The sequence below is a fragment of the Heteronotia binoei genome, chromosome 8 (genome assembly GCF_032191835.1).
Source record: "Heteronotia binoei isolate CCM8104 ecotype False Entrance Well chromosome 8, APGP_CSIRO_Hbin_v1, whole genome shotgun sequence".
Lineage (NCBI taxonomy): Eukaryota > Metazoa > Chordata > Lepidosauria > Squamata > Gekkonidae > Heteronotia > Heteronotia binoei.
The window spans coordinates 68,187,879-68,215,599 of NC_083230.1; the positions used below are offsets into that span (position 1 = coordinate 68,187,879).

The 27,721-nt window shown below is 45.5% G+C and overlaps 1 protein-coding gene across 1 annotated transcript in view; it reads right to left on the bottom strand.

Annotated features, from left to right (window-relative positions):
- Positions 1-27,721, bottom strand: part of DCN (decorin) — an 85,884-nt gene that overhangs the window by 41,781 nt on the left and 16,382 nt on the right. The window contains exon 2 of the mRNA XM_060245178.1: positions 24,528-24,762. Within this exon, the coding sequence (XP_060101161.1) occupies positions 24,528-24,726 (199 nt within the window). The 5' untranslated portion in view covers positions 24,727-24,762. The remainder of the gene's footprint in view (positions 1-24,527; positions 24,763-27,721) is intronic.

The window sequence follows — 27,721 nt, forward strand, 5'->3', positions numbered from 1 at the left end:
GGCTCAGAGTTGGAGTATACACACACATGCTGCCTATCATGATGTAGGCATTTTGCTATTCTTTAAGAACACCAGTGAGAAGAATGCTAGGGTGAAATCAGGGCCAGTTCACCCATTAGGCAAACTAGGCAGTTGCCTAGGGTGCCAGGAGGAGGGTGCACCAAATAGAACTCCTTCCTGGTGCCCATGGCAACTGCCTAGTTTGCCTGCCTGCCCCCCCCCACAGCCCCCTCTGTTACTACCCGCCTTCCCTCCCTCCCCGGCACTGCAATGCAGCCACACTCCATCACCCTCCCCCCATCATAGTGCACCTTACTGGCTTTGATGCAGCTGGCCCGCCATCTAATGCTTTGAAGCCCGTGCAGGAGAAGGTTTTGCTCCCTCTCACTTCCGGTTCCAGGAAAGAGGGGGGAGAAGCCTTCTCCTGCATGGACTTCAAAACATTAGATTGCGTGCAGGACATCGAAGCTGGTAGGGCTCAGCTTTGGTGCGGCACAGTGCAGCTTGGCACACTCTGAGGGGGCAATGGAATGTGGCTACATTGCAGCACTGGGGAGGGAGGGAAGGGGGTGGCAGCAGGGGGGGGCATGGCGGGGGGATCCAAGCCTTGTCACATGTTGCAGTGCTGTGAGGGCAGGGGCCAGTGGGGCCAGTGGGCAGGAAGCCTGCCTAGGGCATTATGCGCCCTCAGGCCGGCACTATGTGAAATAAATAAATAACAGAAAATAGTCTTAAGGAATGCTGGCAAGTCCATAGCTATGAAGGGTGCTGGGGGCCCTGCCCTCAGCTTCCTAACTATGCCCTCCACCTCAGGGCCTCTGATCCGGCAGAGCAGGAAGGGACTGTGAGAGGTAGCTGTGGCAGGTCCTTATGTTCTTGCATTTAACTGTTTGCCTCTCCAGCCTAATGGCTGCTGTGGGCAGCCTGGTTGAGGAGGTGGATCACCAGGCTGGGAGGCAGGAAGATCCACACTGGGGTGCTGCAGCCACTAAGGATTGCTCAACAGTTGATGGGTTTCTTGGGCTACCCTCCCATGCTGCTTCTATGGGATTGTCAAGGCTCACATTCCAGCCTGGGAAAGGAACTGGCTAGGCATGAGCACATGCACCTGCCCAGCCTCACTTTAAGCTGGCTGGGGCTCACCCACTCAATGCTGCTGCTGTAACTTTTCCCACCTGAAAGTTTCTGAAGTGGGCGCACTGATACCCTGATTCTAAACATGATGCAGTGGTTTAGCATAGTGTTTATTAGTGCCCCCAAGAAATTAAAATGCCCCCTGACTTGAAAAATCTTGGCTATGGGCCTGAATGCTGGCAATCATTCACTCTCATCACCTGATCTCAGACAATATACCTTGAATGACTGCTCATATCTATGTGGGGACCTTATGGTGTCCTGTAAAATTTCTCTTTCTTTTCCTGTTCAAATGGTACATGAAGCTATGGTGTGTGTTCACATGCTGATTTGGAATGAGGTGCAATGAATAACAGTTTTGAAGTCATGATACTGGCAACAGGATGTGTACTTCTTTCCTAAAGTTCATCTAGTTCACTTTTGGAACATAGGACTGTGGGAACAACTCCATCCTGTATGTAGCTAACTCAGAGACTGGATAAAAAGATACAAATTTGGGGATGTGGACAGTGAAAGAGCACTTTGGGACAGTGTAGAGTAAGATATGCTTTGACTTATGTTTGCCTTTCAATTTCCATATAGTCTCAATTTCCTCTTTCCCATATCATGCCTGACCCCACTGTATGATAGTTTGAGACACTACTTCCATTTACATCTTAGGAGTAAGTGCATAAATCAGCCATTATCATGTATTTATTCCTAAGCTTTTAAAACATTTCTGAGAGTAAACAAGGTTCTAGAATGTAAAATGGCAAGAAAAAAGGAGGGCAAGACTGAGGGATGTAAAATGTTCACTTTGTTTCATAGTAAAAGGGAACTTTGGGGAATGCAGTGAAGTACTTGCACCTGCTGGAATGGCCTTGGGTTAGCCATAGCTCTGGCAGAGGTTGTCCTTGAAAGGGCAGCTGCTGTGAGAGCCCTCTCAGCCCCACCCACCTCGCAGGGTGTCTGTTGTGGGGGGAGAAGATATGGAAGATTGTAAGCCACTCTGAGGCTCTGATTCAGAGAGTCAGGCGGGGTATAAATCTGCAATTCTTTTCTACTGAGACAAAAATGTAGAGGAGAAGATGCTTAATTGTCAGCTTGCCTGAGAGTATTCTAAAAATCCCCGAACTCTGCTTGTCTTGCCATAAGGTTCCTGTCTCTTTCTCCAATCCATTTATTATGGCTGACCAAAATGGTTGATGTTATGCTAGTGGTGGGGCATGTAAGGGCCCTTGGGGTAGTATCCAGAGGCTCAGCTCGATAGTCGGGAAGAACAAAAGCAGCAGATAACTGGGATGATGAAAAACTGTTGTTATGTATATCTGATATATTACTCAGAGTTTGCCATGACATCTGAACTGTCAGACAAAGTAGCTGTAATATTGGAGGAGAATTTTCCAGCTATTTTATGGTCTCCTCCTAGACTGAAGATTGTTTTATGAATATCATTTTAGGCTGCTGAGTATTTATCTTAAAGTTGTTTAATTTCCTAAAAGACATCCATACTGGAATGTATTCTTATTATCTTAAAGTTGTTTAATTTCCTAAAAGACATCCATACTGGAATGTATTCTCATTAAATTCCCATATGTACTGACCAAACATTTTTAATATATTTTCAGTATCTATTAACAACATCATTATGCAGCCTGTTGTTAATCATGCACAAAGGATTGGCTTTACCTCATATTTGCTTTTCTCCTTTGAGCCTTATGTTTGGCCTACCAAGATCAAGATTTTTGCAACAAAAATAGCAAAAAATGCAGCATTTCCTCTCTACTGAATGGAGAAAACTAATTCTTGTAATCACCCATCTTTACTACTGCTGCCATTCTCTATTCAGCTCTTTCTTTTCACCACAGCCTCCTCACCTTTATCCTTGCACTGGCTGCTTTACTTCTCCTAGACTGAGCACAAGTGTTTCTTACCATCGAAGCCTTCCATTCTCTAACCCCCTTATGTCTGTACCTTCCCATCCCAATATATCACCACTAGTAATCTTAACTGGTGGCTCCACCCAGCTCATCATCCATGAGTAGTCATTGGACCTAAGGGTTATGCTTAATGCAAAACTATTACAGGATGCCAAAATATGTCTCAACATTCTATGCATGTCCAGAATAAAAAATTGCTTCAGTATTTTGATGCAGAATATTAACTCCCATTAATCGGAGGTTGTTAAAGGACAGTTGTTTTATTAGGTGTGTGCAAAGTGCTGTCAAGTCACAGCTAACTTAAGGCAAGCCCAGCAAGGGGCTTTCAAGGCAAGTGAGAAGCAGAAGTGGTTTGCCATTGCCTTCCTCTGCAGAGTCTTCCTTGATGGTTGCAATTCCAAGTACCAATCCTGCTCAGTTTCTGAGATCTGACGAGATTGGGCTATGCCATGCTCCCTTCCCTCCATTGTTGACTTAAATTATTTCTCACATCTAAAGTTTCTTGAGCTCGTGGTTTTAGAATAGTTATAGTTTTGATGAGGCATTTATTGGTACAGTTTTGCCCTTTCCAGACTGCATCCGCTTTTCATGTTTTTGTCATGTCATGTACCAGTGATTCTAGTGATCATGCTATTGATGCAATCAGTTCACACTAACATTTTTTCCCCTTGGTCTTCCCCTGCCAATCTTCAATCCCTTCAGATTCATATTTCAGGAATGTTTTTCTTCTTTCCTCCCATTTTTGTTCTGTGCATGTGCTAAAGCACTGCAGCAGCCTCGAGGAGACAATCACACTTATAGAAGCTGCATAAGTCACATCTCAACTGTCTATGGGTCAGTCACCCCCTTATCATCTACCCTGAGCCCCAAGCTTACTAGTGGGTAATTTCCCCTTTCCTCCACTCCATTCCCAAAAAAGCCCCTAAGGGCCAGGGTGATGTCACATCCGCTGGCTGGGTCTCAGCATCCATCTATACCTCATTTCATTGTCCTGTAATTTCTCTGTCAATTTTTTGTATGTTCTGTCATTTATCACTTGCCTTGGTAACTCCTCCATGATTCTTACTCTGCTGCCAGCCACTATCAATGGCTTTTCAAAAAAAAATTTCATGATCTTTCCCACCATTTCCTTTGTCATATATCTTATGACCACATCTCTTGGTAGATTATTTTTTTTTGGCATAAAGTGAGTTCACTCTATACATATAGTCATACATATTTCTAGACCCTTCAGGATCTTCCTCCAAAAATTCTGCAATTATCTTTATTATATATTCTTTCAGGTCACTTTCTTCCTTTTCAGGTACTCCTCTCAGACATATCTAAGTCTCCATCAATTTGCAGTCATGGATTGCCACTTTTTCTTGTATTTTCAACAAGGTGGAATCATGTACTTTCATTCTCCCTTCTTCCTCCTGCACTTTCTTAGCTGTTTCCTCAGTCTCATTTCTGAGATCTTCAATATCTTTTTAAATCTCTTCTATGATTTCTTTCTTAGAGGCAGTTATCATCTCTTTCATACCTTTCATCATTCTAGCCTCCATGGCCTCTAATTGTTCTTGCATTTTCTCCAGAGAAGTAGCCCTTGTATGGGTTTGCTTATGCTCTGACATTTAAAAACACCGAAAATTTTATTCTCACCAATTTAAAATTTAATTATCAGGTTCAAAAGATTAGAGCTTGCTTTTTCCAACAAGCCTAATTTCGCAGTCCTCAGAGCCTCCTAGGCTGAGATATTAATTTTTAAAGTTTTTATTTCTTTCAAAATGGCAGTCGTGACTTTCTACTTCCCTTTAAAAAATTTTATTTTTTCCTTTAAGAGCTTTTAAAGCCTATAATAAACAATAATGTCCAATAGTATTTATCTTTTCATCACCCTCTATTATTTCCAACAATTTTTAATGTCCCAAACACCTTAAAAATATTATTTTAATTTGACCTCCTTGTAATGGCCGCTGATGTTTTTCTATGGTGTTATAATCCTAGAGTAGGCTTTTTCATCTGATACTTCCTGCTTTACTTGCCACTAAATCCTGCTTTCGCTGGTATAGAGATCTCATGATACTTGATGTACTTCCTGTGTTGACTGTGTATGCTGCAGGTCCGTGACAATGGTGCTCTTTTTTCAAAACCGCAAGTAGACCAAACAATAAATTCCTTCTCACTTTTTAGCACTGTCTTTAAATTTAAAAATTCCAAATTTCACCTCTTCATCCCTTCTTCTTTCAAGATTTCTAGATTTCCATTTCCCACCTTCTGAATTTATTCTGTTTAACTTTAAATAATCCCGGAATGAAAGATAGTAATCTGTACCTTTTCTGCAAGTTATCCAGATCCACACCGGTTTTGTATAGCTTTAGATGTTTAGTAATGTTCAAGAAGGTTAGGATTCTGTCGAGCTTATGTCAAATAAATGACTCTGTAAACTTCTGCAGATGATGAAAATGCAACTCTTCTCTGGAGATCCCTCAAAGGAGCCCCCCCCCCCCGGTCTCCCTTTTAGCCGAAGTAAATCTCAAAGTTTTCTGTGCATATCTTGGACTAATCTCTGACTGAGAAAAGTAGGCAGTAGGCATTAGTTTGCCTTCCACTACCCCGGACAGAAGTTCCAGCCTGCTCCCTTAAGGAGAAGCAGCTCAGCTCGGCATTTTCCTACCCCAGAAGTCCAATTTTTAAGGATCACTTTTAAGCATGATCTTGAAAAATACCAGAGGGAATCCTGGATGGTCAGAACTGAAGCTTGATTAGTAAAATTTAGTACATTGAGGGAGGGTGAGATGGCTTTTAACAACAGAAACATTCCTTTTCTAAAAAGCAATTCTCATTCTCTTAATGGAAATTTCACAGATGAATATATTTGTTTTTGAAGAAAAAAACTCTATAGTTTCAGCATTGCAGGTGGAGCAGTATATCCACTGGCCCACTCTGGCTTTGGTCCTGCTTGATAACCACCCTGAGAAAGATTACCAGAGTGTGTATTCTTTTCTCTCTCCATAGACACTTTGACTACACTGTGATCCATCCTCACTTTTTGGAGCCCTGTTTCCTATCAACCACACAGTTTCCAAATGCCTGGCAAAATAAGGAAGTTTCCCCACATTTCCTAAAAACATCAGTAGTACTCCATTATAATTCTAAAGTTCATTACATCCTACAAATCCCATTGACTTCAGTGGTTTTAGAAAGGTGTTAGGATCATACTGTTCATCTTGAAGACTGACTGACCTCTCAGGCAAGAATATTTCAAGGGAAGATGTCACCACTAAAAAGGCCCTGCCCTGATAGAAACTGAACTTCTAAAGATGGAACTCTAGACTACAGCAATATTGAATAATAAGGAGATATTTAGAAACAACATGCAACTGCAACAAAAGTTTGAATCAGAAAGCCATGCCTAGATAGGCAGAGAGGCCTGAAATTAAAAGCAAAAGATATTTTTGATTGCTTAGCTCCTAAAGAAAAGCTTCTCTGTAGTTTATCTGCTGAAGAAAATGCTTTAGGTTTGCTAAAGTGTCCAGATTATATAAAATAAGGAAAGAGTAAATTAATACTGGCTGGCAGCCTGGCACCAGATCACTAGGGATTAAGGCAAAGTAGATTACATAAAATGAATTAAGGATAAACCTTGAAGAGCGTAAAACATGACTTCTTCTAAATTTGGAAAAGCCTTTATTATTTTGGCTGGAATGGTCCTAGAAAACTTTTATCCTACTTAGAAAAGCATCACTTTGAAGTAACCTTCTCTCTCTTTATCTATCTCTCTAGCATACTGAGAAACTGAAATAAATAAAGCATCATGAAGAAACATATGGTTTTTGGTTTGTTTGGAAGCCATAGTGGAGAAGTGAGAGATATCCAACTGCACCAACAGACAACTCCTCAAGCTCTGCGATGCATTTTCACAGGAATAATATGATGAATGAAAGGAGACAGAAAGAAGTGCTCCTGGAAAGTTAGACTAGGATGATGAAGGGTAGAGATAGGCTCAGAAATTGTACTGTTTGGGTTTAGTTCACTCTTTTTGTTTTTTTTTAAAAGCCACCTCTGTTCAAATTCTTTACATAAAATGTTTTAGAGTGTTACTGTGCTAGGATGCTGTTCATGCTTATTTCAATGAGAAACTGCCATTTGTACCTTTTTCATATCCCAACCAATTGTCTGCCTCTGGTCCTCACCCACTCTGGCTTCTCCCAAACTGCAAATCAAGCTAATGCCCAATAGGTGGAATGGCTGTGGAAAACAAACAATCCAGGTGATAAAGAATAAGAACGCTTCCTAAACCAATGAAATAGCAATGGGATTGAATGAATCTGTGCACAGATATGCCCAGCAGCGTCACTAGGGCGAGGCCAAGGGGGCCATCGGCCCTCCCCCAGAGCATTCTCATTGGCCCCAGGCACTGACCCATAGTCCCCCCCAACAGGAAGGGGCTGGCCCTGGGACTAGAACGCTGCTGCTGTGTGTGGGCTGGCCGGGATTCTGAAACCGGGGCCGCGCTGCCGCCGGCTCAGCTAAAAGCGTGTGGGTGAGTGGGGGAAACTTAAATGCTGCAAAACTGGTATCTTGGATTACTGATGAGGGAGGGGCCATGTGAAGTGGGCGGGGTTGTGTGCGGAGGAGGTGATGCAGCCCTCCAAAAGGGGTGATGCCCAATGGGGGGGGGGTGTCTTGAATCAGTTACACCCCAGGGTGCAACCCACCCTAGTGACGCCTCTGGATATGCCAATCAGAGATGGTGTGTGATGTGAAAACACGGACAACATTTCCTGGTTGAACATTATGCCTGCTAGCTGCATGTTTTTCACTGTAATTCCACCTACAGCTGAAAGCAGAAAACAAACTGAATAGTGCAAAAACGGTTATTGTGTGGAACCACCCTGTATATTTTACCCACTTTGCCCAGCATTAGGGAAACCAGAGCAGAATGGCCTCATCTCAGACTGTATGTGGTTTTAAGCTGCTTCCCACATTCCATCTGCTGCTCTGTCTCTCTTCCATCATGCTGAATCATGATTCCTGGAGACAACCATACTGCTGCTCTTTCAGTGTCTGCTTCTGAAGTGGTTACAGGACTTAAAGGTAACCAGGCAAGGAGAGAACCAGAAGGAAGATGTTTCAGAATTTTAGATTATTCAAATTGTACTTGCCCTGAATCTCCTTATGCTTCACTGCTTTCTTGAATGAGCATTCCCGATTTTTTGTTTTAAACAATTGCATGACACTTTATATAGCCTTCTGATATAGCCTTCTCTTTTGCATTCATTGGATTCATTATTACCAGGAAACTACTAGTGGCACCATCTGCATGTCGTGATGATTTCTTAGTGAGCGGGGAGCAGCATGGGTTGGATTATGTATTAAACATATGGGAATGCAACCTTCCTCTCACCATGCTCCCCGCATTGAAACTTCTGTTCCCTACTATTTTGTTCTCATGGATGTGGCTTCAAGTTCCACTGAGAGTAAAAATATCGAAAGAAAAGTATGGGGAAATTTTGGTATGGGAAGTGTTCAACATCACTTCCTGCCAATACTTACTGCCAGTGCCGATGTGAGAGGAAGGGTTGTTAATTGCCCCCTAAGCCCATCTCCAGTTCATAGGAAATCAGTGGCAACACAATTATGACACACATATCTACTTTGCCCTTCTAAATAAAATATGCATGCACAAGTGTGATATTGTGGGCAAGCGACTGCTGGAGGTACAGTGCCTAAGATACTACTTGGACACTTGTTTAGGGTAAGTCTGCTCCCCTGGGCCTCAGCACTCTAATTTCCTCCTCCTGTATTCTCTCCTTCTTCTCAAGCCTTGGACCATCATTTGTTTAGTAGAAGACACAGCAAGAGAATCCTCCTCAGCCTCACCAAAATGTTGTTGCACTGATTGGGAATAGTGACCATAATACTATTAAATTCAGCATTCATGTTGATGGAAAATTGCCCCCTAAAGTTGAACAGAGCCACACTTGGTTTCAAAAGAGGTAACTTTACAAAACTGAGTGAAATAGTTAAAAGGAAGCTGAATGGGAAACAGAAGAGAGTCAAATCCCTAGATGATTCTTGGAAACTATTTAAATCCACACTGTAACGTACTCAGTCTGGAGACGCGAGTAGGGCAACATTCTTTATTCGGAGCACGTTGCAAGAGCGAGTACACGCGGGCCGGGTCCTGCTTATGTACAATCCCCGGTACAGCCTACTGGACAGGTCAGGCCAATCCTGACCTGTTAAACTTCCCGCCACAGCTGGTGATTGGCGGGGGATTTCGCGCCCCCCCCCGCGGGAGGCGCTTGGGACAGCCCAGTCGCCTCTGCGCATGGCGTGTATGGCTGCCGATACACTACACCCCTCCCCCCCGGTTAATGAACATAGTCCTTAAGGTACGCGGGAGGTCGGCGCTCCCTGGTGGACCTTCTGGGGAGGTCCAGTGGAGGCGGCGCGGCTTCCGCTGCTGGTGCGTCGGTGGGCCGTGGTGTGGCTGGAGGCTGTGGGTCTGGTTCCGTCAGCCTTTTGGGCTCTGTCGGTCCCGGCGCTTCGTGCGGCGGTGTAGCCGGTGTTGGGGCCGCGTCCTCTGGTCGGCCCTCGGTTGGCTCCTCCCCGGATCTCGCCCCTTCCGTGTCCGCAGGTTCCTCCGGTAGCATGCGGCGGCGTAGCTGGTCTATGTGCCGCCGTAATACCTGGCCCCCCTCGGTTGATATATCGTAGTGGCGGGACCCCGTTACTCGTAGCACTCGGCCTGTCACCCACTCAGGCCCCCTCGCATAGTTCCGGGCGTATACTGGGTCGCCCGCAAAGAAACCCCTGGCCGCGTCCCGGACCTCGGGACTTCCGCGGGTCTCCGAAGCCCTGTCGGGGTGTAGTCTGTCCAGTCGGGTTATGAGCTTGCGCCCCATGAGGAGCTCGGCCGGACTAACCCCTGTGACCGGGTTGGGGGTGACCCTATTATCGAAAAGGAACGCGGCCAACCTGTGGTCCCAGTCGCCCTGCACGATTCGGCTCAGGGCTTCTTTTGTTGTGCGGACCATCCGCTCTGCCTGGCCGTTGGTGGCCGGGTGGAAGGGGGCAGACCTTATGTGCCTAATCAGATATCTCTGGAGGAACGCCTGGAAGTCGGCCGAGGTGAATGCGGTCCCGTTATCAGAGACTATGGTGTCCGGGATACCGTGTGTGCATAAGACCCTGCGCAGCGCTCTGATTGCGGCTGCGGACGAGGTGGACCCTACGGGAATGACCTCCAACCATTTGGTGTAGGAGTCCACGATTATCAGGAAGATCTGCCCCTGGAATGGCCCCGCGAAATCCAGGTGGAGTCTCGACCACGGCTTCCTGGTTGACTCCCACCGTGTGGCGGGGGCGCTGGGAGGTTCGGGCCGCGACTCCTGACATATCTGGCACCTCCGGACCCAGCTCTCGATCTCCCCATCCATTCCCGGCCACCAAACGTAGCTCCTGGCTAAGGCCTTCATGTGGACTATGCCGGGGTGGGTCTCATGTAGGGATTCCAGAACACGCTTTTGTAGCGGGGGGGGGGGACCACCACCCTACTTCCCCATAATAGGCACCCTTTGTGGGCTGCTAGTTCCTCCCTCCTGGTTTTATACGGCTTGAATTCTTCCCCCATGTTCCCTTCTGGCCAACCCCTCACCACCCAGTCGAGCACCCGTGCCAGTGTCTTGTGTTTCTGGGTGGCCCTGGCGACCTCTGCTGCGTGGAGGGGCTGCTCCGGGAGGCTCTCCACTAGCATTACCTGGTGTGCGGGGGCAGGGTCTGGACCTACTTCAGGAAGTGGCAGCCGGCTGAGTGCGTCCACGTGACCCATAGCTTTGCCGGCTCGGTGGACCAGTGTGTAAGTGTATGAGTTGAGGAACTGGTTCCACCTCAGCACTCGCTGTGACAGAATTTGGGGTGTTTGTCGGTCTGGGGCCAACAGACCTAGGAGGGGCTTGTGGTCCATAGCAATAGTGAACCTCCGGCCGTACAGGTATTCATGGAACTTGTGGACCCCCGCCACGATTGCCAGAGCCTCCTTGTCTATCTGCGCGTAATTGCGCTCAGCCGGAGTCAGTGTGCGGGAGTAATACGCTACCGGTACCTCCATCCCGTCCGGGAGTTGGTGCCCCAGGACTGCTCCCACCCCATAAGGCGATGCATCACAGGCCAGGATGATGGGGAGGCCCTCGTCAAAATGGTGGAGCACCGCATTGGACACCAGGACGTCTTTGACCGCCTGAAACGCGGCGGCTTGTCGTTTGCCCCAAACCCAAGGGGCTTTTTTGTCCAACAGCCGGTGAAGGGGCTCTGCAAGGGCTGCCTTGTGGGGGAGGAATGAATGGTAGAAGTTAAGCACCCCCAAGAAGCTTTGTAGCTCCGCTTTGCAGGTGGGGGCCGGGGCTTGCAGGATGGCTCGGGTCTTTTCTTCCGTTGGGTGGATTCCCGCTGCATCTACGGCGAACCCCAGGAACTCCACCCGTGGGACCCCCAGCAAGCATTTCTCCCTCTTAACCTTGATCCCCGCTGCCTGGAACCGGCGGAGCACCTCACGTAAGCGGTTGCTGAACTCTTCGGGGTCCGGGGCGGCGACTAAAACATCATCGAAGAACGGCTGGACTCCGGGGATCCCTTTAAGGAGAGCGTCCATTATACTCTGGAAGATCCCCGGAGCGATGCTTACCCCGAACTGTAGCCTCCTCACCCGGAAGGCCCCCCTGTGTGTCACAATCGTTTGGGCCTCGGCCGTCTTATTGTCTACCAGGAGCTGTTGGTAGGCCTGTGCCAGATCCAGCTTCCCAAAGATTTTAGACCCCGCGAGGGCAGCCAAGACGTGGCTCACCACTGGCACTGGGTAGGGGTTATCCTGCAGTGCCTTGTTTATCGTGCATTTATAGTCTGCACAGATCCGCACCTCCCCGTTTGTCTTGATTGGGGTTACGATGGGGGTCTCCCAGGTGGCGTAGTCCACTGGCTCCAGGACTCCCTGGGCCGTGAGGCGGTCTAGTTTGGCCTCTATTTTTGGCTTCAAGGCGAACGGGACCCTCCTCGCCTTGAGCCGAATCGGCCTGACCGTGGGGTCTAGTGGTAGGGAGATGGCCGGCCCTTTGTAGCTCCCTAGGGAACCATCGAATACGTCAGGGAACTCTTGGCATATCTCCCCGAACCCTCTGGGCGTTAGGGTTTGCCCCACCCCCTCCAAGCGGATCCCCAAGGGTTTGAACCACGCCAGTCCTAGCAGGGTGGTAAGCTGGCGCTTTACCACCAGGATGTCCAGTGGGCCGTAGAAGGACCCCCGCTCGACTTGCACCCGCGCCCACCCCGCGATTTGCACCGGGTTCTTCTGGAAGTCCCGGAGTATGAAGTCCACCGGACTTAGTTTAAGCCGCTGGCGGGGGCACAGTTTCCTCAGGGTCTCCTCTGCTATAATGGAAATGGAGGAACCTGAGTCCACCTCCATTTGGCAGGGGTTCCCTTCGATGAGGACCGCCATTTTAATTTTGTCGGGGGTGGCAAGGGGCAAGTTCAGTACCTGAAGGGACGTGGAGTCTGTGGAGTGGAACTCCATCGACTCATGATGCGTGGTCGGCCTCCGGCAGTTGGGCTTGGCTCGGCAAGCCCTGGCAATGTGGCCGGTCTTCCCGCAGCTCCGGCAGTCCCAGGTCCGGTACTGGCAGTCTCTCCGGTCGTGGGTGTCGCCGCAGCTGGCGCACTTGGTGGCAGGAACCCTCTCCGACGCTGGAGGTCGATCGGGCGCTCGGGGGCGTTGGGCTGCTCTGTTGGTGGCCCGGCGGGGCGACGCAGCTGGTAGGCTTCTCCCTCCTCCAGGCGTTCGTGGTCCAGCTCCTCGTGGTGGACGGTGTCTGTCCGGGCCTTGGGAAAGGTCCTGGAGGTCCTCTCGAATGCCACTGCTTCGTTGAAAGCGCTCTGGAGGGTGAGCTCTTCCTTGGCGAAGAGCTTCTGCTGGAGCCTCTCGTCGCAGAGGCCCCACGTGAAGCGATCGGCCAGGGTGTCTTCCAGCTGGGGGAAGTTGCAGTTCCCGGCGATCCTGCGGAGGGCCGCCAAGTAGTCGGCGGCCGATTCCCCGGCAGCCTGGTCCCTTCTGTGGAACAGGAACCTTCGGGCCACCCGTGAAGGTTGAGGCAAGAAGTGGCCGGTGAGTAGTCTGCTGACCTCGGCGAAGGACTTTTCCGTGAGGCGGGCGGGGGCCGAGAGACCCTTGGCGATCTCGAATGTGGCCGCCCCGCAGACGCTCAGGAGAACGTCCCTCTTCATGCTGTCCTCCGTGACCTTGTTGGCCCTCAGGTAGCATTCGACCCTTTCCAAGTAGGACTCCCAGGCCTCTGGATTTGCTGGGTCGAACGGCTCAACGTGACCGGTGGTTCCGCCCTGGTTGGCCATGATGGCTGCGGCGGCGGTCGTGGTCGGTGGTGCCCTTGGTCTCCTCCGTAGCCGATAAGGCTAGAATCCCATCCTCGTCGCCAGTGTAACGTACTCTGTCTGGAGACTCGAGTAGGGCAACATTCTTTATTCGGAGCACGTTGCAAGAGTGAGTACACGCGGGCCGGGTCCCGCTTATGTACAATCCCCGGTACAGCCTACTGGACAGGTCAGGCCAATCCTGACCTGTTAAACTTCCCGCCACAGCTGGTGATTGGCGGGGGATTTCGCGCCCCCCCCCCCACGGGAGGCGCCTGGGACAGCCCAGTCGCCTCTGCGCATGGCACGTATGGCTGCCGATACACTACACACACTAATTGAAGTCCAGATAAAATGCATCCCCCAGATTAGAAAAGGCACTGCCAAGTCTGAAAGAAGGCCTGCATGAACATAGCCCTCTTCCGGCTAGCCTACACCTAGCTGGGATAAAACTTGACGTAACTGGCCAGCCATCTGTTTATATATAATGACATGTTATTGGTTTTAAGCTGTATTGTTTTATGGAGTGAAATGTTACTGGTTTTAAAGTTTAAATGTTAATTATTTAATTGTTTTATATTTAAAATTGTTAAATTTATGTTGACTAGTTGTTGGAAGCCGCCCTGAGCCACTTGTGGGAAAGGCGGGATACAAATCCCAAATAAATAAATAAATAAATAAATAAAATAAGAACATGAGAGAAGCCATATTGGATCAGGTCAATGGCCCATCCAGTCCAACACTTTGTATCACACAGTGGCCAATATACACACACACACACATACACTGTGGCTAATAGCCACTGATGGACCTCTGCTCCATATTTTTATCCAATCCCCTCTTGAAGCTAGCTATCCTTGTAGCTGCCACCACCTCCTGTGGCAGTGAATTCCACATGTTAATTACCCTTTTGGTGAAGAAGTACTTCCTTTTATCCATTTTAACTGGACTGCTCAGCAATTTCATTGAATGCCCACAAGTTCTTGTATTGTGAGAAAGGGAGAAAAGGACTTCTTTCTCTACTTTCTACATCCCATGCATAATCTTGTAAACCTCTATCATCTCACCCCGCAGTCGACGTTTCTCCAAGCTAAAAAGCCCCAAGCGTTTTAACCTTTCTTCATAGGGAAAGTGTTCCAAACCTTTAATCATTCTAGTTGCCCTTTTCTGGACTTTTTCCAATGCTATAATATTCTTTTTGAGGTGCAGTGACCAGAATTGCACACAGTACTCCAAATGAGACCGCACCATCGATTTATACAGGGGCATTATGATACTGGCTGATTTGTTTTCAATTCCCTTCCTAATAATTCCCAGCATGGCATTGGACTTTTTTATTGCAATCGCACACTGTCTTGACATTTTCAGTGAGTTATCTACCACGACCCCAAGATCTCTCTCTTGGTCAGTCTCTGCCAGTTCACACCCCATCTACTTGGTTAGCAACACAAGTCAAGGAAGCTAGGGCAGTTCCGCAGGGCCTGCAAGACAGTCCTCTTTTGGCTGGCCTACAACAACTAACTGACACTGAGAATTTTTGGATGGAGCTAGAATGTATTTTGATAGACCGCTGCTTTTTATGTTTTACGTTCTACTAAATTATTGTTTTAACTGTTGTTATTTAACTGTTTTAAGCCAAACCTATGTAAGTTTTATATGTTGTAAGCCGCCCTGAGCCACCTCGGTGGGAAGGGCGGGATATAAATCGAAATATAAATAAATAAATAAATAAATAAATAAATAAATAAATAAATAAATAAATAAATAAATAGACCTCTTTAATAAGTGAAAGTTCTGCCCCCAAAGAATTGAGTAAAAGGGACTACAGGCACTAGCAAAAGTAATGTAAGTCAATAATTAGGCCTTCAAAAAGAGAATTTGAGGAGCAGGCTGCAATAAGAATAAAAATAAATAAACATTTATTTAAATATATATGGAACAGGAAAACAGCCAGAGAAACATTTGGGCCTTTGGATAACCAAGAAATAAAGAGAGTGCTAAGGGAAGATGGAGAAACTGGCAATAAGCTAAATTAATTTTTTGCTTCTGTCTTCACTATACCAATGCCACAGCCACTGTTTTCAGGAAAAAAACTGGGTCAAATTGAGGTAGTCACTGACAAAGTTGTAGACCTACTGGGGAGATTAAAATCAAGAAGTCTTTAGGACCTGATGGCATACACCTGAGCATCCTTAGGGAACTCAAATATAAGGTTGTTTACTAACCTATCACTAAATTCAGCTTCTGTATCAGGGGGACCAGAGGGGAGCAAAGAAATTACAGACCAGTTAGCTTAACATCTGTCCCAAGGAAATTAGTAGAAACTGTTATCAAAAACAGAATTATTAGGCAGACAGAGGAACAAAATCTGCTGAGGGAAAATCAGCATGACTTCTGCAAATGGAAGTCCTGCTTCACCAACCTTTTAGAGATCTTTGAGAATGTGAACAAACATGTAGATAATCGTGACCTGGTAGACACTGTATACTAGGACTTGCAAAAGGATTTTTTGAAAGACTCCTGAGTATAGTTAGCAGTGATGGCATAAGCGGACAGGTTGTCAGACAGATTAGAAATTGGTTAAATGATAGGAAACAAACAGTAGTAATAAATGGACAATTTTCACCATAAAGGAAAGTAAGCAGTGGGGTCCCACAGGATTGGTATTGAGGTTGATACTATTTGATTTGTCCATAAATGACCCTGAATTAGGGGTAATTTTATAGCCAGCTTTGCAGATCACAAAATTATTCAGGATGTGACGGTGAAGAGCTCCAGGAAGATTTCCACAAATTGGGTGACTAGGATGCAATATGACGAAGTTCAGTGTTAGTAAGTGTAAACTGATGCACATTAGAACAAAGCATCCCACCTTCAGGTATAAACTAATGGGGTCTGAACTTGGAGTCCAAGACTGAGAGGAGAAAAGGTTTGGGGGCCATAGTAGATAATAAAAATGTCAACCCAGTATGCTGCAATAGTGAAAAAGGCAAACCCTACGTTAGAGATTATTAGGAAATGGGATTCTTAGGGATTGCAATAAAGTAAAGGTAGTCTCCTGTGCAAGCACCAGACTCTGGATGATGTCACATCATGACATTTTCATGGCAGACTTTTTTAATGGGGTGGTTTGCCATTGCCTTCCCTAGTCATCTACACTTTACCCCCAGCAAGCCGGGTACTCATTTTACTGACCTCAGAAGGATGGAAGGCTGAGTCAACCTTGAGCCAGCTACCTGAAGCCAGCTTCTGCCGCAACCGAACTCAGGTTGTGAGCAGAGCTGGGACTGCAGTACTGCAGCTTATCACTCTGTGCCATGGGGCTCTTCCCAAAAATATAGTAGTCAATACTATAATGCCTTTGTATAGATCTATGGTGTGGCCTCATTTGGAGTTCTGTGGAGAGTTCTGTTCACTGTCTCTCAGAAAGGACACTGATTGGGGGCTGGAGTACATTACCTTTGAGGAGGGGCCAAAGAGTCTGGGGCTTTTCTGTTTACAAAAGAGATTACTAAGAAGGGATATGATAGAGGTTTATAAAATTATGCAAAGAGTGGAGAGCATTGACAAACAGAACTTTTCCTCCCTCTCCCAAAATTAGGATTGCCAGCCTCTAGGTCCAAGTGGGGGATCCCTCAGTTTTGCAGGCTCCGCCTCACCACCAGTCAGTTAGCTGGCAAGGGGAAGCCCCACCCCAACAGCCACCATGTGCTTTTAAATCTGCGCAGGCTTTTTAAAAAAGCCTGTAAACTCCCTGTGTTTTGAGCTGTGTATGTCCCTTTAAATCTGAGCAAGAGGAAAGCTGAATGGGCAGGGCAAGTAGGCAGAGCCACATAGAATCATAGAGTTTGAAGGGACCGCCAGGGTCATCTAGTCCAACCCCCTGCACAATGCAGGAAACTCACAAACACCTCTCCCTAAATTCACAGAATCTTCATTGCTGTCAGATGGCCATCTAGCCTCTGTTTAAAAACCTCCAAGGAAGGAAAGCCCACTGCCTCCTGAGGAAGCCTGTTCCACTTTAACGGTCAGGAAGTTCTTCCTAATGTTGAGCCAGAAACTCTTTTGATTTAATTTCATTGGTTCTGGTCCTACCTTCTGGGGATACAGAAGCAATTTCATGCCATCCTCTATACGACAGCCCTTCAAGTACTTGAAGATGGTGATCATATCACCTCTCAGCCGCCTCCTCACCTGGCTAAACATGCTCAGCTCCTTCAACCTTTCTTCATAGGACTTGGTCTCCAGACCCCTCACCATCTTCGTCGCCCCTCTCTTAACCTGTTCCAATTTTTCTATATCCTTCTTAAAATGTGGTGCCCAGTACTCCAGGTAAGGTCTTACCAGAGCAAAGTAAAGCGATACCATCATTTCATGTGATCTGGACACTATACGTCTGTTAATACAGCCCCAAATTGCATTTGCCTTTTTAGCCACCACATCACACTGTTGACTCATGTTGACTCAAGACCCCTAGATCCTTTTTGCACATACTACTGCTAAGACAAGTTTTTCCTAGCTAAATGCATAACTTTACATTTATCCCTGTTTAAATTCATTTTATTGGTTTTAGCCCAGTTATCCAGCCTGTCAAGATCATCCTGTATCCTGTTTCTATCTTCTACTGTATTTGCAACCCCTCTCAATTTATTATCATTTGCTAATTTAATAAGCATCCCCTCTATTCCTACATGGGTCTTCTTGGTGAGTTGTGAACAATGTGAGAAAGGAATAGAGATGAGCAGAGAACTTATGTTTATTTGGAAGAAAATTCCATCCCCTAGGCTGCTCTGCTTTCATTTCCCTGTTAATTTGAAGAAGTTGGTTGAAATACAGCAGATGGTTACATTCAGCAACTCCCATGAGTAAATTGCCCCAATGAGATCACAAAAGTGTGTGCATGCTGTGTTTATTTTGTCTGCTTTGTGAGTGTGAGTTGGTGTGTTCACTTTCATTTAGAAGAATTGCAGCTGCTGTGGGTGAGGAAATGAAGACTGTGTTCAGGGGAACTGCCATGCTGTATTTTTATTTATTTATTTTAGGGAATTAGAAAGTCTCCTGGCTCCACCCTCAAAGTCCCCGAATATTTTCTGAGTTGGACATGGCAACCCTACCCAAAATAGAAGTCAAGAGTATCAAATTAAGTGAATGATTAGTAGATTCAGGATGGATAAAAGGAAATAATTCCTTTAACAGAGAGTGATTAAAATGTGGAATTTACTGCCAGGGGACATGGGGATGGCCGTGAGCACAGACAGCTTTAAAGGGACTAAGGGAACTTTCACTTTTAGAGACAGTAATCCTCTGAATCCCAGGACCAGGAGGCAACATTAGGAGAAGGCCTTGGCCTCCATGCCCTGTTGTGCCTCCAGAGGAACCAATGGGTCACTGTGTGTCTAACTAGATAGACTAGATTAGAAGATGCTGGACCACTAGAATGATCTAGCAGGGCTTATGTTCTTATGAGATTAATCTCTATTACATAGAATTTGGGAAGTATTTTTGGAGTGTATATCTGAACCTACCACAAAACAGCAATGTTTCAGTATATTTTCAGCCTAGGTATACTCAAATGCACACTCCTAAACAAACACCAAAACAGACACCTCTGTTTTTAATTTCATTAGAACTACTTAATGGCCATAAGACTGTTTACAGATAATTTAGATCCTCTTTTAAATTGGTTACATGATTTATTAATATTTTTAAAAGCTTTTTAAAAAGCCTTAGTGCATGGAACACTCCCTAAATAATCCCTGCAAGTGCTAAAAGTCAGAATAATATGAATGGCAAATCATTTCTACCTTGTTGAGACTCCTTCTAAAAAGATATGCTTTCAAATGCTAATAATAATTGTTTCTTCAAAAGCAGCCCAAATCAAATCAACAACATAACTTTATTGCTCAGACACGGAGACTGAGGTTGGTTCTTGCAATTCAGAGCTTTTGACTCAAACCAGATGAACAGGATGCATGAGAAAGTGGCTTTCTACGTCTTGCACTTTTGGATAGAATTAAAGTTGTGTGCTCAATTAAGAAGTGGAGCAAGAATTATTGAAAGTATTAAAGCCAACAAAAAAAATAGAGCCTCCACCCAAATTGCTAAGCATTTAAGTAGGTATTACCATCAACTCCCAAGACAGCCAAATGAACTCTCCAAAAAATGTTTTCACATTTGATCATTTAGTCCAGAGGGAGCTTCCACATGCATAACATAAGCAGTTATAGGCTTTTTGACAAGATATGGTAATGTTATCTTGTTCCACCCATGTATGCTAGGAAGCAGGAACTCTGGACATTAGTCAACTAGAACTGTTATTGCACAGCAGAGTTTTCAGCCAAAGTTCTGGACCTTCAGCAGCTGGCACAAAGCAGCAATTTGTTGAGTGTGGGAAGCAGCCACAGAGGAAGTGTCTATCCTTTAACGCCAGTGATGTTGAATCTGGATGTGAATAGTGCATGTCATATTGCAAGAATAATTCTACATGAACACCTTCCGATGGGCATAACTCATCCATGTGACACCAGTAGAGTAATTGTAGAACTCCTTTGTTATACTTCAGAATTTCTCCCTGAAGAATCTTTGGGCTTAAATAGCAGTGAAATTTAGCTCTTTCTTTTTAAAGAGTTAAGGAGATATTTACCCCTGTACTTTGATAGGCTGCAAACTTCAAGTCCTATCTGAAGCTAGATCAAAAATAACTTTGCACACAGAGAGATAATGAAATATAAGCTCTATTTAGGGGTGCTTTTAAATTTCAGTTTTTGACTAATGTTTGTTAAAATGCATGTAAATGGGCATCAGGCAGACAAATCACCAAAGAAGTCCTTATGTTAATGTTGGAAAGGGTAACTAAGAGTACAAATTATCTAAACTCCTAAGATTCTGAGACGTTTGTAAGATTTGGGTCTCTCACATATCTGTACTTTTTGGATGACAACAAATCTTTTAGCTGCTTCTCTATAAGCAATTGTAAAATAGGAATAAGAGCTACAGCCATGAACTGATCATGGTTGGCTGCTTATATAATGCCATTTTATGTAGATGTATTCCAATGTTAATTTATCTAGAGATCTATAGATGTGTCAGTATTTGTCTGCTTTCTAAATAAGCATGTGTCTCACACAGTCATATGTGTGTGTGTCTCTCTCTGTGTGTATACATACATATATATATATATTCAAAATTATATTCTAATTCAAGGCCCCCCAATGTGGTCCCCATAGGAGCCATGGTGCCCACCAACCCTTTTTCTGGCACCTGCCATGCTCTTAGGAAGTGAGTGATTAGGTAAGGCTTTTGCCCAGCAAGGTTTCTGATTGACTATTGGAAATTTAATTGACTGTGCAGATTTTTTTAAAATGTTGCTTTATCAGCAGCTGCCACCACAGCACAAGGATCTACATTGTGTGACTGAAGTTAAGTTTCAGCTATCATTTTGTGGCAGTCATTTTGTCCACTGTGCTATGTCAGAATTCCAAATGTGCCCATAGGCTCAAAAAGCCTGGGGAGGGGACCCCTGGTCTAATTCTTATCCAGCAAAAATACCTGCAAAAAATTGTCATGCGTGTGTGTGTGTATGCGTGCAAACACGCACATACATGCTTGTTTGCTGAGGGATGAAATAACGGTTGTTGTTTTACTGGGGGGAAAGTTACAGTTCCCAAACATGTTCAACTTCCAGACAAGATTCATAGAAAAAGCAGATGCTTTGACAGTTTATGCCTTTTTTCAGGGTTTGAGGATTAAATTCCATTTTTACTAGGATACATTTCATTTAGCAGATCAGTCTCCTTTGACATTACTGATCAGCTATCAGTTATTGAATGCTACTTGCAGGGCACTTGGTGTAACTAGTAGACTGATCAAAGCCACCAAGTAATACACTGTCTTACAGTTTGCAAAAAATATATATTACAAGGATTGTGTACAGGGGCATGGGAAATGCCCCAGTGTAAGATCATTGTATCAGCATGGGACATAGCCCAGAGGACATGAGATTCTGTGTAATTTATGTGTATAAAAACAAAGAATACAAAAAAAGAGGATGTGAATAAATTTTATTACAGATGGAGGTGAAATTTATATTTAGACTTAAAACATATGAACTATATGGTCTTAACAAAGAGATAAAATATACAGCATTTATCTAAATTTCATTGGCTACACCTGGTAAGCAGCAGCAAATATCCCTTTAAAACTAAGGTGGAGCAGGATCCATAATGAAAGAGCCTGATGTTCACACTGAAATGAGAAGCTTAATGCTGTGATTAGAGAATGCTGAACAGGGGTAAGCCTTTGCATATAATTATTGTTCTGATATGTTAAAGTGTAATTTATATTTTTTCATTTAAGCCTTGGTTGGTAATTAATATTATAATTGTAGTTCCCAAATCACTGAGCCGTTAAACTGAAGAAAGAATTGAAACATCGTCAAAATCTAGAGACACATCTTTTTAAGAAAGCAGCTGCATTGAAGCTACACTCCTCAGGAGATCCACCTTGTGAATTTCAGTTGGACTATTTCCAAGTTTGAACATTTGGGGACAGGGTTTTTTGACCCCTTGGGGTTTCTGTTACTTTAAAAGGCCCTAGCACTGCCAGCCTCTATCATTATTATATTGTTTATTATGTGTTGAACACAATCCTTGTAATATATATTTTTTGCAAACTGAAAGAAGGTGTAGTACTTGGTGGTTTTGATCAGTCTACTATCAGTTATTGAATAGCTATTAGAAAATATTGGGTTGTATTCAGACTAGATATTTTCACAGGCACAAAGATTACTGGCCATAGAGCAGATCTAAGACCCTAAGTATTCTACAGCTTGGAGGTGTTAAGTTTGAAAGAAAGTACTTTTCAGGTAGCTTGACATTTTGTATCTTCTTCAGTTGTTATACACAAAATTTGTTGATACGATTTACACAATAGGAGACATTACAATAGTTGGGAAAGCACTAATGCTTATAATGAGAGATGTAAAACAAACATATTTTCATGAACTAAAATTTGATTAACAAATCTGTTCCCAATGTCTGCATATGTAAAATACTGTCAAGTCACAGAATTTATGGTGACCCAAGTAAGGGGCTTTTAAAACAAGTTAGAAGCAGAGGTGGTTTGTCATTGCCTTCCTCTTCAGAGTCTTCCTCGGTGGTCTCCCAAGTAGCAACCCTCCTTAGCTTCCAAGGATTGACAAGATCAGACCATACCATACTATATTCCCTTGCCTTATTCCCAACTAAGCAAAAGGAAAATTACATTCTAAAATAAATAAATAAAAGAACAGAAAATGTATAGTTTTGTGCATCCCAATTTCTCATTGGCTTTTTTGATGGCAAAAGAGGTACTTCTCTTAAAATTCTTCTCTTAAAATTCTTAGAAATGTGAATATGGATACTGAACAGCAAGCAGGGCTTGGGGAAAAAAGAATACTTGCACCAATATGCTGCCATTCTTCCAATAGCATGCAGTAAAGGTGAAGTACTGATTGTGTAGATTTCCATGTTCTCTGCACATTTTCTCTTGACTCTGTTCTTTAATGTGTCCTGACCATCAAGTTTTTGTATTTATATTCATGTGGAGATTTAAAAGCTAATTACAGAAACTCTTCATATTTATTCTCAACTCTAGATTCTTAATGTTTCCCCTTGTCTGCTTTCAGTGACTGTGCTCCTCAGTTTACAAGAGGAACAGGTAATCTCAGGGCTTTCTTTGTAGAAAAAGCCAAGCAGGGAATCATTTGCATATTAGGCCAAACCCCCTGATGCCAAGCCAGCCAGAACTGCATTCCTGTGCATTCCTGCTCAAAAAAAGTCCTGGGTAACCTACTGACTGTCTATCAGCAATGAACCTCCCTCATCTGCTGATAGTGGTACTAAGCTGTTTTTGCATTATAATGATACACCATGTAATATAGCACTTGAAATGTTTTCATTTTTATGATTTTATATTTTTATGTCTTAAGCACTTTTATATTTCATGCATATACATAAATACGTAAGCTGCCCTGAGCCTGCTCTGGCGTGGAGGACAGGATATAAATCAAACAAAATAAATAAATAAATTTATCTTTCTTTTTTTGCAGGCCTTTCTCTTATGTTCTACTTCCTCATCTAGAAGTCTCTCTTCTGTTCCTTACTTTGCTCCATCTTTATATTTGTACAATATTAAGAGTGTAACAACAATGGGGGTTTTTCATTATAACTGGAGAATAAAATGCCAGAACAAGTAGTGTTCCTAATTGACCCCAATGAAATCAAGTGCCAGCAGAAATTACCCTTCACATGCTCAGTATGCCAAATTGATGACAGCATCAACCATTTAGCAACCTACCCACAATGCTCTGTGGTTTACAATTACTTATAAGTATAATACTATGTAGATTTACTCCAGCCTAGGCTCATTGATTAGGAATGGAGGGCAGCATGGTATAGCCTGATCTCATCAAATCTCAGAAGCTAAGCAGGGGCAGTACTTGGAAGGGAGACTGCCAAGGAGGACTTTGCAGAGGAAAGCGATGGCAAGCCACCTCTGCTCCTTGCCTGCCTCGAGTCCCTTGCTGGGATTGCCATAAGCCAATGACAACTTGATGGCCCTTTACACACACAAAGGCTCACTGATTACAATATGTTTTGATTGGAGTAACAGTAAGAATAATAGAATATGGACATAGAATTTTGAATTCCCTAGGTTTTCAGTACTGTTCTGGCTGTGTGTGTTTATGTTGTTCATGCCTGAAGACACTATATAGAACACTGAAAATGAAAAGTTTCCCTGTGGTCTCGACTGAAAGGAAGGATAAAATGTAAAGAAAGCAAATAGACACTGTTATTTTCATGATCACAAGGGCCCAGCCTGTTTTCCCACTGACCTCTGGATAATTCTGTCTTGTCAAAAGAAGTTTAAGAAGATGATACAGAGATGATCATAGTCAGCAACAATGAAATTACAGTAGGACAGGAGATGTCAATGGCTACGTCAGAGTTACTGCCCTAACATAAGTCAGCTTTTCTGTAAACCGTTATAACCGGCCATTGTATGCAGTCACTTTATTATTCAACTTACCTAAATCAGAACACTGAACAACCCGAAGATAGCACTGACAGCGGAATGGGCATGTGGGGTCCGGTGCAAGGGGAGGCAGTCCTGTAACTTCATCACCTGAACCAGGTTCGTCTTCAAGCATAAAATCAAATAAGCCTTTCTGATGGAATGGTTTGGCAAAACAAACTGGCAGGAGCAAAAACAAGACAGCCACGTTCATGGTTTAGTTCATCTACTCTGGGAAGTCTCAGTGAATCTGAAAACCAGAACACAGATTTACGAGTTGGTAGCATCTCATTTATTTAGAAAATTCATATGCTGTCTCTCCAAATAAGCTCAAAGTGGCTTAGAAAAATGAAATAAAACCAAGTATACAGTAACAATACATAAGGAAAACCATAAAATAATACAAGTTAACTAAAATCCTACCAATAAAAACCACCTTGAAAAGCAAGCCAAGGCATAAAAGCACATAAAAGGGAGTAGTCTAAAATCATGTTGATAAACTGGTCCTGAGGGCAGAAGCAGACCATAAAAGATCTAAAAAGATGGAGCCCTTTAATTACAAGTCTGGATAAAAAGAAACGTTTTGGCCTGGTGCATAAAAAAAAAGAGCAAGCAGCCTCACCAGGGAGAGCATTTCAAAGATGAGGCACCATCACTACCAGCTTTGGTCACCACCCACCTTACCTCTACTGCTGAGAGCCTAGAGAGCAATGCTTAAGAAGAGGATCTTACCTAGTGGGCTGGACGATATGGAAGGAGATGTCTTTCAAGCAGGGCTTTTTTTGAGCAGGAATGCACAGGAACACCGCTCCGGCTGGCTTGATGCCATGGGGTGCAGCCTAATATGCAAACGAGTTCCTGCTGAGCTTTTTCTACAAAAAAAGCCCTGCTTTCAAGTACCCCAGGCCCAAACCTTTTAGGGTCTTCTACATAAGAACAAGCACTTTAACAGCACAATCCTAAGGGGAGGGAAGCTGAAAGTCGTTTGGAAATGAACTAAGATGCATGCTGGCATAAGTCGGAGTTATGCCAGCGCAAGTCCACCTACGCCCAGGTGGGGGTGAGTTATGTGGACGTGCTTTCACCCAAGCAACCCCCCACCTCAGGGCAGTGGCACCTCAGCCCTGTGCCCAAGCAGGAGCGTAAGTCTGGTATAGAGGCCCATGCTGGCACGGGAGGAGGTGGCGTCAGAGGCATGCCACGGATTAGTTGGCTCCCTAAGAACTTCAGGTCCTGACACACACCCTCGAGAGGCACAAAGTTACACCTTGCAAAATGCTGGCGCATCCCATAGGCACCCATTGTTCCCGAAAACACATCCCCCCCTGCCGATTCATGAACCCACAAACTCATCAGGGAGCTGTGTAATTACTTCACCAATCCCCTCATGCCCTGGGCTCAGTGAGCCCCCTCCCAAACACCCAATTGCTGCTTCCCCCTCCTAGATAAACCACAACCCCAGCCATGCACACTTCCTTAGGTAGGGTGCATTGCATGGGACTCTGTCTCAGAGCTCCCTGCTACAAGGACTTAGAACGAGGGGAGAGGCACTGATGGTGGGCACTGCACAGAGAGGGCACTCAGACAGCACAGGGCAAGCTCTCTGACATGCAAAGAGGAGAGAGAAGTCTCCACTCTGTGGCTAACCTCTCCCATTTCCTAGTCCAAACAGGTCCTCAGCCGCTGGAGGCTCAGTGTACAAGGCTGGTCGAACACAGACAGGTAAGTGTGAATGCTCACCCTGACCTTGTCTCTCTCCTCCCCTTGCCTGAGGCTGGGGGGCGGGGCATCCAACTCATTGCCATGGTCCCTGCATGTTGCTGGAGCCCCCCCCCCCTGCTTCCAGAGGAGATGGTCTTCCCCTTACCTCATTCCCATCCTTGACCAAGCACTGTAGGGGAGAGAGTCTGGCAGCTGCTCTGATGCCAGTGGGCAGGCAGGTCAGTGACCATCCCTTTAGGATGGTCCCCGGCTCAAACGCTGACCCGTGCTGCCATGGGTGATGAACAGCAAGCCATCCAGGGGCGCTGCAACCCAGGACTGAATGTTGGGTGTCGGCTGTCTTTCTCCTGTGCTGAAGGGGGGTGTTTTGCCATATCCCCCCCCCTCTGCCGACCCTGGCTGCAGGTGGCTTGGCACTCTTTCCCAGGTGCTCTGGATCTTTTCTATGTTTTGCAGGTGAGGATTGGACAGAGAGGCCTCCGTTGTTGGCAAGTCAGCCCCCCCCCCACCACTCTACACAGACAGGTGTCCTGCCCTCCTCTCAGAGTGGAGCCTCTTGCTCTGCTGGACTTTCTAATTCCCACCTGAGATGCCATCCCAGGGCTTCAGCACAATAAAAACTTTACATGTGTCTCCACTTTGTCTCTGTTGCTTGGTTTCTGCTGCACACTCCCATCTGCCCCTCTGCCCCCCCCACCCCTCTGTCCATGGGCTCCCCAGGGAATGTCAAGGAGGGTGAGCTCAGTTGCTCCTGGGGTGGGGGGGTGGGAACCAAAATGCCACCCCATCGTGACACTGGTCAAGGGATCCTGATGGTCCATTCCCCAACCAGACTTCGGCAGCAGTGATGATCTTGGGCCAGAGACATCATCTCAGCCTGCCGCACTCCCAAGTGACCCAACCCCACGGGGCACCCTGAAAAAGGCATGCCCAAAATTGCACTGGGGTATCTTTCTTCCACTCCCCCCTCCTATCCTTTTTCCCACCTCCCAGGTCAGTTCTGCCTGCCATTTTGCCTTTTTCTCCTCTGCCTCTCCGACATAGTACTACATTTTTGGAGGGACCCTTTTAATGGTTTAAGAACAGACTGAGTTGGAACGGAAACACCAACACACATGGTCACATGCCTCCCCCCCCCCCCGGGGCCTGGCCTGTGGGGGTGAACTCAAGGTGGCTGGCATGCCTCCCCCCCCCCGGCCTGGGCAGGGATGGCTGATTGGGGAGGGTGCCCACCACGCGTGGCGCCAGGGAAAGGCATGGGTGGCTGTTTGCATGTGGTTGCCAGAGCAATGTCTGGATGGAATGGAGTGCTTGCAGCCTGCAGTGTAGCTGCTAGGCTGCAGAGGCACAGTTTGCCGCCCTGTAAGGGGAGAGGAGGACAGCCCGTTTGTACACGCTTTTCTGGGGGAGGGGCTAGGCTATCGTAACGGCCAGCCCTTCGCTCCCCGTTGCAGTGCTTTGAAGATCCCACCCAGTGCCTGGGTGGG